We start from the raw sequence: 11,840 nt of genomic DNA on the forward strand, positions 1-11,840 counted from the left end.
CTTATTGAAGCACGTTATTCTTATCACTCTTTATTGGCCTCATCCCACTCACAGGGTTCTTCTTAGGATCCCTCCCCCTGGACCCATCTTCCTCTACTACTCTCTTCCCTGCCTCAGCATACTACACCCTCTGTCCTACTCTGATGCTGGCAACCTGCCTTTCTCTCACCGGACAGTTCTGATCTCAAGCACCACTTTTTCCACCTATACTACACATTCCTTTATCTCATGTCCTCCTGCACACTTCTCACATCTAGGAATCTCCCTCCTACATACTGCTGCAACATGACCATAAGCTTGGCACCTAAAGCACCATAATGGGTTCAGGACAAAAGCTCGCACAGATAACTGACATATCCTAACTTGACTTTGTCGGGTAAAGACCGCATCAAAACTCATCAGGACATTGTGGCTCGTTTCACCACGCTCTCCTCTGGGTGTGCGTTGCAGCAAACGGCGGGCGTCACAGACACTGGAACTTGGCTCGTGTTGGGAATCCCTGACCTGCAGTAATCCTTGAGGGAGTTCAATTAAACTCGCCCGGGCTCCCGTGTAGGCGTGATTTGCACCGGGTGAAAGTTGATTACATTCGATTTGGAACCGGGCGTGAGCCAATAGCCCCACTCTGTCCGACGGCGAAGTCGGCTCAAAACAAAAGTGACGTAATTAAGCAGATGTAGTAATAGAAAGCAATAGCAATGACATCTTTTGTAGGTGCAAACTCCGCCATGGTTCGTTGAAAAAAGTCTATGGGAAACGAATGGAGTTTTTGTTTAGAATAAACGCTGAAAATAAGGTCTGTGGTAGTCTTCTTCAGCTGTCACATTTTGTGAATTTTGAAGCATTTATGTAATAACGCACAATAAAGGTTCGTTGTGATATTATCTCATAGAACAAATGAAAATGAAAACGAGTTTGACATTTCAAACATTTATTTGATGGAAAAAGAGATGTTTCTAGACAATGCACCATGCTGACAACATGACCGAGCGGTGCAGATTACCGTGCCATTTGAGAAGAGCTCTCCTCCCTCCCCGCTTTCGCCCGATGACATGATGGGCCATTGCCCGGTTCAACCCAAGCCAGCGTAAAATAACTCCCTCCTTGTCTCTGACAATCAGTGATGGGCTCCATTGCCTCAAGGATAAAACATACCGTTGCTATGAGACATTGTGATGATGAAACTGATCTTGTTGTGAATGTCTGAGTTTGTAGTTTGGGCAGCTTGAGGATGATACAAATGCCTGAGTCAACACTACTATTTGGGTCAAACTAACGAGTCCCAAAATATCTGCTATTTATTTCCATTCTTTTAACATCACATCAACGCTGTAATATAACAACAATTCGGATACATTTCTTACATTTTTATAACAATTCTTAGAAAAATACTTTGGATTTTTTAAAAAACAGTCTATTAATACACAGTAGAGACAGACAACTGAGCTCCCAAGCACGCACGCACGCACACACACACACACACACACACACACACACACACACACACACACACGTAGAGATATGAGTGTGTTTAGAGAGACAAGAGCGATAAGAGATATGAGAGTGTGAAACAACTGCAGCGGTGCAGGTTAGAGTCTGTTGCAGTGTAAAGGTGGTCACGCTGCTAGCTTAGAGAGTACCACTTCCTCCCGAGTCGGGTTTACACAGAGGCTCAAACCCAGGACCTCTGCCTTGCTAGCACACGTAACAGCAATTCTCAAGCGTCTTACCAGTCGGGCGCCACGCGAAAAGCGGGCTATTCGCTGGCGCGAGTGGGGACACTTCAGGCATGCCCGTGTGCCACACCAACACCAGGCTGCTTTGTTGTTTTAGTCCACATGGATTACAATGACCTACATCTCCTGTAGCACAGCAGGAACCAGGAACAGATGCCTGTCGGCCTGACCTACTTCTGATCTGTTCTGGCGACATGAAGAACACGACTGGATGGGCGCCAGAGAGAGTTGGATTGGATGATCTCATACTTTCTCAAAGGGGAAAAGGTGCTTTTCCTGGCCCCTTTTCTGCCGTTTGGATATAGTTTTGGAGGATCCCCCCGTGCCACCGTCCTGCTCCCCCTGTCTGTTCTGGGGCCAGGCCTGAGCCAGTGCGGCAGAAGCCGTGTTCGGCCCACCTTCGCCTTCCTCTTCAGACGATAGACCCTCTACCCCTTCCCTATCCTGGCTCTTCAGTTGGTCCAGGCCTCCTCCGGGGGTTGGGCCTTTCTTCCCATAGCGACGCTGTAGTCTCTCCCTGATCAGCAGGCTCTTCACCAGCAGAGTCCAGTTGGCCAATGCCCTCTTTTCCCGCTTCTGGAAAACACACACAAGACATATGTGAACAAAATATGAGAAGCACCAACCTAACAAACAAGATAATGCCTGTAATACACCGTAGTTAAAAACAAACCTTCTCCATAAAGACATGAGTAATTGCAGGAAATACGTATTTATTAAATTCAATACAACTGTACAATACACAGTGGCAGTTGAAAAAAAGATGTGCTTTGAGCGAAGTGGCAAAACAGAGGCTTTTCACAAACACATTCAGACACACCACAACTCCCCTCTTTCTCCTTTTGTCTCTGGATCTCTCGGTCTTCCACCCAGGCTGCTCTCAGGATCTCCTCATGCTCCTCACACACAATGTAGCCGTCCGTTCTAGAAAAGAAACACACAGAAACAAACTACGTAACAACCAGCACACATATCACAAACAATTACACAACCATACATCGGCGCACACACACACACACACACACACACACAACGGAAAACCTACACAGCATGAGAGTAGCCACCGTGAAAGTCAAAGCCAGTGACAGCAGCGGCACAGTCCATGTCCAGCTTCTTAGCCACTCTCTGGAGGTTAGGCAGACGCAGGTGGACACAGCCAACTGGCTGCATGCAGGGCTTGAACAGGTAAACGTTGCCGAAGTCGTTACGAGGCACCTGGAGAAAACAAACATATACTTAACTCAATTGTTTATAAAAATGCAACATACATGTGCATGCGCGCACACACACACACACACACACACACACACACACACACACCTGTCTCTTATACACATCTAGATGTGTATAAGAGACAGGCCTACTACAGCTACTGGTGGCTGGTACTCCTCTGTCTGCCATTTACCAAGCAGGGGCAGGTCATCTTTGTCCTTCTGCTCTGACGCCACCCTGACTTTCCGAGAGCGATTGGAAAACCCTCTCACCATCTGAGAGAGAGAGAGGTTGAGAGAAGGTGTATGGGAGAGAGAGTGTGTGTGTGAGAGAGAGAGAGCTTGTCTGTGAGAGAGTGAGTGTGAGAGAAAGTGTGTGTAAGTGAGTTTTGCTACGGTGTGCCCTAAAGAACACGACCCTGCTCACCTTGCAGGGCTCCTCTCCTAGACGGACGGTGCGCGCCTCCTTCAGCCAGGTGTCTCGGGAGTGTAGCGTGTGAATACAGTCCCTGTGGAGACCCCAGATGCAAATAAGTACTACTGTATTTCTCATGGCTTTTCACAATCAAAGAAGATACATTTGTTTTGGATACCAAACAATGAGTGTGCATACCATAGTAACGCATTTCCATGACCCGCCCCCAAAAAAGAGCAACATTTCCATGAACTCTACTTCGAAACAAAATGATACTTTTAAACAGCCCTCTCTATCTGCTTCTTTGCATTCAAAATCAGTTATGAAAAATCTCAAATGTGTAATATCCCGGTTATGTGTGCTGCTTACCTGGAATAGACAGGCTCTCCCCTGCAGTACCCGAGGATGGCTGCTGTGGAGGGGTAGAGAGCTTCATATTTCAGTAGATGTCTCTTCAGGGCGTACAGCGGGTGGTTTTTGAACTCTGCTATCGACGTGGGCAATGGCTTGTCCAGCAACTTCAACTGGAGCTAGAGCACAGAGAGAGGGGAGTGTGTAAATGAGAAGCTGTACAAATGAAGGCGTGCGAATTTGCATCTCATTCTCACCTCTTTATCCTCCTGGACGTCCCTCTCGGATTCGGGGCCGAGGAATGGCTCTAGCGTCACCTCCCACCACTCCTCGTCCACCCGGCGCTTTCTGGTGGAGGTCATCCAGGTGGGGTCGTACTTGCTGCCCAGATCCTTCAGGTGACCGTCCCCGTCCACGGCTACCACGTAGGTCATGGGATGGGTGGCCTGCTTGGAGCACAGTTGAGGCTGCCCCACGCCTTGCAGCACTTCCACACAGACCCAGCACCCAGTCTTCTCCAGGTACACCTCCAGCCACTCGTCTGCACCCTTCCCCTCCTTCCTCTTGCCCCGCTTCATCCCCTGCTCTTCCTCCCCCTCTTCGTTTCCCTCCCAATCGTCATCCTCCTCTTCACTCTTCACTTTCTTCTTGCCTCCACTACTTGTTTTCTGTGGAGCTGTACTCTTGCCCTTGCTCTTACCTCCTTTTGCTTTCTTGGCTCTGGCTCCTCCCTCAGAGTCCTCACTGTCTTCCTCATTGGTCAGCTGGAACTCCTCCCCATCACTTGGCCCCTCCCCTTCACTGCTCTCCTCTTTGTAGCTCACCTTCGAGGCTATGCTGCGGCGCTTGGAGTTCTTGGGTTTCTGTCCCACCGACACAGCCTTTCCCGTCTCCCCTGCCTCTTTCTTTTTTGCCTTCTTCCCTCCTCTCTCGGCCTTCCCCCCTGCCGGCCTCTTGGACCCTGGGGATACCTTGGGCTCTGAGGGGCTCTCTTCTGGAGGTTTCTTCTGCGATGGACTCGTCCTCGGCGGGCTGCCTGAGTTCTTGGCCTTGCTCTGAAAAAGAGAGTTGGACCAGGTAAGGACACACACACAGCCCGTGAACTTCACCTTAGAGTGTGTACACGCAAAGCCAATGCTGGACCTTGGCTGACGGGGGCTTCAGTGACAGGGGCTGCAGAGAGAGCACCAGTCGACAGAAGAGCTGTAACGACCTCAGCATCAATAGGAACAGCTGGAGGAAAACACAGGGGACAGAGGTCAAGGTTACGTCATGCAGGTAAGACAACGGAAACACTTGATTTAAAACAGGCTTCGGTTAAGTACCATCAAGGCAAACTGAGTTAGGCCCAATTTCTCTCTAGAGAGAACATGTCATACCATAAGAGCCTAAACTTTTTAACCGTTGATTTAAAACTTTATGGAAAATGTGGCCGTCTCTCAAAAACATAATCCATTTGCTAATTATTTTTTTTGTGCAACAGAGGAACATGAACAAACATGTGTCATTTCCTGGTGGTCTCTAGCGGTGAGGCTGCCCAGCCTCCTCTCCAGCAGGCCCTGTGGGTCGGGCCTCTCCTCACAGGGAAGCTCCGGGTTAAGCGTGAACGTCGCCCCAAACCTGGACAAAAATCAACCCGGATCAATTACAAAGAACAAGACGTAAACTTAACAACATAGCCAGGGATGATTGAATTAGTCAGGTGTCAAGAAGGGTGAACATAGTTCAGCATGCTACAAGGAATAAGCAGAAGAAGAAAAGATTCACACAGTTAAAGTCACACGCACACAAATACAAATCGAAGGCCCTCCTCACCACTTGAGCAGGCCAGAGACGTAGTTGGTGTCAATGCGTTCCTTGGCCACCATGGCAAAGTGGGTGGGCAGCAGAGACAGGCTGATGGCCAGCAGGTCCGGTGTACTACACAACCGGTTCCGGAACATCCCGTTGGCTAAAAGACACATGAGGTGGACCTATGGGAGAGATGTTTATACATCGGTATCGTAAGAAGGGTTTGAATGAGAAGAGAACGTGTTAGGGCGGAAAAAATGGACCACAGCCATTCTGTGATTCCCCCATCAGCAGTATCATGACAGTCTGTGAGCTAAGCCATGTGGAGGTCCTTACGGTACACGTGTGTGTGTGTGCTCACCTTGTGTGTGTCCTCCACCACATCTTTGTTGAAGCGGTTCATCATGCGTCGCAAATAGGTCTCAAACTCCGCCTTCCTCTTCTCCCTGGAGTCAGGTTGTCATGGTAAATTGATGGATGGTTCATATTTCCATCTTGAACTAAAACGAGCTAATTCTCCTACAGTCTGACTGTGTCATCTAGGATGCAGCACTTGCTTTTCCAAAGGAGTACACACAAAAGACACAGACCACATGCCATCTTGCCACTATCTCTCACCTTTTCTGCCTTTTTTGGATGATGTCTGGGGTCTCAATCTCTATCTCCACGGGCTGTGAGGGCAGGGCTGGCTCTTCTGGTTCCACTGGACCTAAGGGCTCAGAAAGCAATATCACATAGTGACACACACAGAGCAAGGACCAGAGCCATCATAGGTATACAAAACAGAACATTAATCTACACAGATATAGTCTACAAACATTGTACAATACAATCAAAACTAGCGTTCATTCCTTTATCACCTTCCACTTCCTCCCAGTCTTCATCCTCCTCGCTGTCCTCATCTTCTTCTTCTTTTTTCACAGGCTTTACTGTGTCTTTTCTGGCTCTGATAAAAGGAGGGATGATATCACTCTCAGGACTCATATCAGCAGGCTCCTCCTTCACTGGAGTCTTGTCCTGGAAGTATTTGCTGGTGTGGTTTTCGGTTGTGTCCCCTACTATAGGTTTAGAGAGATGGGATTTTTGCTTGGCTTTTCTCGGAACCTTCTCCGTTTCCTCTCCATTCTCTGATAGGGTAGAAAGAAAGATGGGTCATGATAAGATGATGAAAGTGAGAGAAAGACTTTGAATAATCCACTGATGAGTGACTCCTCACGAAACCCAGACCAAAAAAAGACCACGATTTGGGGGATTTTCACGAAATGTAATCCATAAAATAGTGCTTCAGAGGAAGGACTGTTGACATTTGTATCTAAAGGCATAATTGAGCATATTTATGACATTTTGGCCTTAAGACTCCATAGTGTTTCATCTTTAGGTACTACGTAGAAAGCATTGGTGTCATATGAAGCTTTACTGCTTGCTCTGTAATATAAGTATTTTGATTTCAAAAACACATTTTTTTTTAAATTAATTTATGAATATAGAAAAATATAAGCATGAATATTGGAAATATCAAAAATCAAAATTTGGCAAATTTTTCTAATATAAAAAAATATAAACATGAATATTGGAAATGTATAAAATCTATTTTGGCAAATTTTTCTATATATTGTTGAACATTATATACTCTATGGGCATATCAAAGTTTGGTGGGATCTCTGCAGTGGTGTAAATTATTTAAGTGAAAATACTTTAAAGTACTACTTAAGTGTTTTTCTTGGTATCTGTACTTTTACTAAGTTTGACAACTTTTACCCCACTAAATTTCTAAAGAAAAGAATGTACTTTTTACTCCATACATTTTCCCTGACACCCAAATGTACTCGTTACATTTTGAATGCTTAGAAGGACAGGAAAATTGTCCAATTCACTCACTTATCAAGAGAACATCCCTGGTCATCCCTACTGCCTCTAACCTGGCAGACTCACTAAACACAAATGCTTCGTTTGTAAAGTATGTCTTTAAAAAACAAGAAAATAGCACCTTTTGGTTTGCTTAATATAAGGAATTTTAAATGATTTATACTTTGACTTTTTATTCTTAAGTATATTTAAAACCCAAATACTTTTACTCAAGTAGTATTTTAAAGGGTGACTTTCACTTTTACTTGAGTCATTTTCTATAAAAAATGTATCTATAGTTTCACTCAAGTATGACAATTGTGTACTTTTTCCACCACTTGATCTCTGCTACTTTTAGGGTTATGATCCAATTTGTAAGCATTACCAGAGTGAATGTGAAAATGGATTCAAAATGGTTGCCTTCTGCTGGAGATTTGCAGGATGTGCAATGATACAAGTAAAAGGAGGGCTGTGATTGGTTACATTAGAGAAAAATTTGCCAAATCAATTATTTTTATATTCATGTTTATAAATAAACTCAGCAAAAAAAGAAACGTCCTCTCACTGTCAACTGCATTTATTTTCAGCAAACTTAACATGTGTAAATATTTGTATGAACATAACAAGATTCAACAACTGAGACATAAACTGAACAAGTTCCACAGACATGTGACTTACAGAAATGTAATAATGTGTCCCTGAACAAAGGGGGGGGTCAAAATCAAAAGTAACAGTCAGTATCTGGTGTGGCCACCAGCTGCATTAAGTACTGCAGTGCATCTCCTCCTCATGGACTGCACCAGATTTGCCAGTTATTGCTGTGAGATGTTACCCCACTCTTCCACCAAGGCACTTGCAAGTTCCCGGACATTTCTGGGGGGGAATGGCCCTAGCCCTCACCCTCCGATCCAACATGTCCCAGACGTGCTCAATGGGATTGAGATCCAGGCTTTTCGCTGGCCATGGCAGAACACTGACATTCCTGTCTTGCAGGAAATCACTCACAGAACGAGCAGTATAGCTGGTGGCATTGTCATGATGGAGGGTAATGTCAGGATGAGCATGCATGAAGGGTACCACATGAGGGAGGAGAAGGTCTTCCCTGTAACGCACAGCGTTGAGATTGCCTGCAATGACAACAAGCTCAGTCCGATAATGCTGTGACACACCGCCTCAGACCATGACAGACCCTCCACCTCCAAAACGATCCCGCTCCAGAGTACAGGCCTCGGTGTAATGCTCATTCCTTCGATGATAAATAAGAATCCGACCATCACCCCTGGTGAGACAAAACCGCGACTCGTCAGTGAAGAGCACTTTTTGCCAGTCCTGTCTGGTCCAGTGACGGTGGGTTTGTGCCCATAGGCGATGTTGTTGCCGGTGATGTCTGGTGAGGACCTGCCTTTACAACAGGCCTACAAGTCCTCAGTCCAGCCTCTCTCAGCCTATTGCGGACAGTCTGAGCACTGATGGAGGGATTGTGCGTTCCTGGTGTAACTCGGGCAGTTGTTGCCATCCTGTACCTGTCCCGCAGGTGTGATGTTCGGATGTACCGATCCTGTGCAGGTGTTGTTACATGTGGTCTGCCACTGCGAGGACAATCAGCTGTTCGTCCTGTCTCCCTGTAGTGCTGTCTTAGGCGTCTCACAGTACGGACATTGCAATTTATTGCCCTGGCCACATCTGCAGTCCTCATGCTTCCTTGCAGCATGCCTAAGACACGTTCACGCAGATGAGCAAAGGCCTCTTTAGTGTCCTAAGTTTTCATAACTGTGACCTTAACTGCCTACCGTCTGTAAGCTGTTAGTGTCTTAACGACCGTGCCACAGGTGCATGTTCATTAATAGTTTATGGTTCATTGAACAAGCATGGGAAACGGTGTTTAAACCCTTTTACAATGAAGATCTGTGAAGTTATTTGGATTTTTACGAATTAACTTTGAAAGACAGGGTCCTGAAAAAGGGACGTTTCTTTTTTGCTGATAAAACATATATATATAAATAAAATACTACTCATATTACAGAGCAAGCTTTATAGCCTCATTTGACATCTGTAGGTGCTTTGTAGCTTCTACAGATGAAACATTATGTAGTCTTAAAGAAATAACCATTGCAGAGTTTAATTTGGCAGAAAATCAAAACACACAATCAACTCAGATCAGTTGTAAACACGTTTTTATATGCAGACAAGACAGTTGATCCACAACGGTAACCATGCAAGACGATGCACCTGCAATCTGTAATAAACATGAATCTGACAGATGCTGGCCCATTGAAACGCATCAGTGACAATTTTGAAGCAGAAGTTATGATATGAGCTGCAACTGCAACATCGTAATGCAGAATGGTTGTTATTCAATTATGAATAATTGTTCTCTCTTTACCATATCCCTCGTTACACCTACAGTTCGCCATAGTCTCACGCTATTCATCTGGGACTCTCATGCTGTTTAGAGGTGTAACCAGACCTCACCTTCTTGAGATACCCTTCCTTGGAAAAATTGCACATTTTCACTACAGAGCCATTCCAAATGTTATGAATTTAGAGATATGAATTATGAAATGCTGTGCCTGTATGGTCTTATAACTTGCAGGGTTAACATTTGGAGGCAAGACAAATTGGATGACAAGGCAAAGAGTTGTGCCAACTGTAACCTTTGCTCGCTCAGAACAATAATAGGTCTGTGTGATTTTTTTCAAAGGGATTTGAACTTACTGAAATACATTTGTCAATAATATCTGTTGCAGAAAGTTTGGGTTATTAGCGCACAAATTCCTAATTGTTAATAAGGCCAGAGGTCTCCTTCAGAATTATCCATGTATTATTAAGGATCAATAAAAACAATTTTACCTCTTAAAATGTAACAGTTAATTGTGCTAATGGCAAAATGTAATATTCAGAAATGTCAATGTACTAATAAAAAAACGCTCTTGTTTATTTAGAAGGATATCGAGCAGTACATGATCATTCTATAGTACATTCTTCGAATAAGAAAGCGTTTTAAAACAGTGACGTGTATGTCTTAACTTCGTATAATCGGTATTGTTGTACCCCCGATTATATATAGCGTATAAAAAATAAATTACAAAATTAAAAATCCTGTATATAAACGTTGATAATGTAATGTTGTCACAATGTAGCCTAAATTAGCTAAATGGCAAGGTAGAACATCTTCAACGGGTGTTTCCTATAAGTATTTGCTCAGTGCTGGTTGTTAGTTGGGTGTTGTAACTAGTTGGCTAGATTACCTTTTTTGGCTCTTAGTCCTCCAGCTTTGCCTTTTGCAACCTTCTTCAGTTTCTTTGTGTCTGTCTTCACTGCTGTGTCTGCAGACTCTTTACGCTTGGCCATGCTCGCTTCGTTCCAAATGTAATTGTGTACTTTTTAAATAGTGTTACAGACAGAATCGTGAATGACTGAGTTTACCATGCACACGTGGTGTTGTGTAATTTGGCGGAGAAACCGTGGTTATTCAACACAACTTTACGGAGCCTTTCATAATACATCCTGCGGTGATAGATTGTTATGAACGGGTGTCCGAAAACGTCACATCCGCATCCACTTCCGCGCTGTACCCGCCATCAGTACTCCCCAATCGTTGGCGCTCTCGAGATAGCAACAGGGATGCCTGCAGGCTACAAAAGTTCCAGATGTGTGTAGGTAGACCTATTATTTTCCCGTTCACCTAGGGGGAAATTCAGTCCTGAGTAAGGCGCTTTATTCCCTGGAACTTTTTCCCTTTTTTATGCACCTTTCTGCTTATTCCGACCTTTAATTTGGGCTCCCGAGTGGGGCAACGGTACTGCATCTCAGTGCAAGAGGAGTCACTACAGTCTCTGTTTCGAATCCAGGCTGTAGCACATCCGGCCGTGATTGGGAGTCCCATAGGGCGGTGCACAATTGGCCCAGCGTTGACAATTGGGCTGGGGTAGGCCGTCATTATAAATAACAATTTGATCTTAACTGACTGAACTGACTAAATAAAAGTTCAATTAAAAAACTTAAGTATGCCAGCAAGGTATACGTTTGAGATGGTGATTAAAGAAATTGAGTTGTGGCTACAGATATAATGTATTCTGACCTTGAACTAATTCCTTAATATTTCCACCACCTTTAAACTGAGGAAACCATGAATAAGGTGGAGCGAGTGGCAGCCGGGTCTCATAGACCAGACGTAACATAGTAAATGTAAATCCAGGACACTCAAATTAGTATATATTACATTTGGTATGGTTACAAAAGGTCCGTGTAGCTCAATTGGTCATGCATGGCGCTTGCAATGCCAGGGTTGTGGGTTCAATTCACATGGGGGACCAGTATGATAATATATGCACTCACTACTGTAAATTGCTCTGGATAAGAGTGTCTGCTAAATGACAAAAGTATTGTGAATTTCAAGATATTTGATCATTTTGCGCACCTGTCCCCTGAAAGGTTTGTGCACGGGCCTGCCCTTTCCCACAGTGAAGTATAAAATGCTGTGCCTGTATG

At 44.6% G+C, this 11,840-nt stretch overlaps 1 protein-coding gene across 1 annotated transcript; it reads right to left on the minus strand.

The window, feature by feature from the left end:
• Positions 1–914: 914 nt before the first annotated feature.
• xpc (xeroderma pigmentosum, complementation group C) lies at positions 915–10,899 on the minus strand. Its single transcript, XM_023990789.2, has 14 exons — positions 10,598–10,899; positions 6,365–6,631; positions 6,123–6,213; positions 5,866–5,950; positions 5,529–5,686; positions 5,213–5,333; positions 4,857–4,946; positions 3,971–4,768; positions 3,732–3,892; positions 3,375–3,456; positions 3,101–3,223; positions 2,782–2,951; positions 2,567–2,660; positions 915–2,312 (listed from the first exon to the last, which is right to left on the minus strand). Exons 1-14 carry the CDS (start codon positions 10,698–10,700, stop codon positions 1,980–1,982), a joined length of 2,676 nt encoding a protein of 891 aa, XP_023846557.1. The 5' UTR covers positions 10,701–10,899; the 3' UTR covers positions 915–1,979.
• Positions 10,900–11,840: the final 941 nt, after the last annotated feature.

The sequence above is a fragment of the Salvelinus sp. IW2-2015 genome, linkage group LG7 (assembly GCF_002910315.2).
Source record: "Salvelinus sp. IW2-2015 linkage group LG7, ASM291031v2, whole genome shotgun sequence".
Classification (NCBI taxonomy): Eukaryota; Metazoa; Chordata; class Actinopteri; order Salmoniformes; family Salmonidae; genus Salvelinus; species Salvelinus sp. IW2-2015.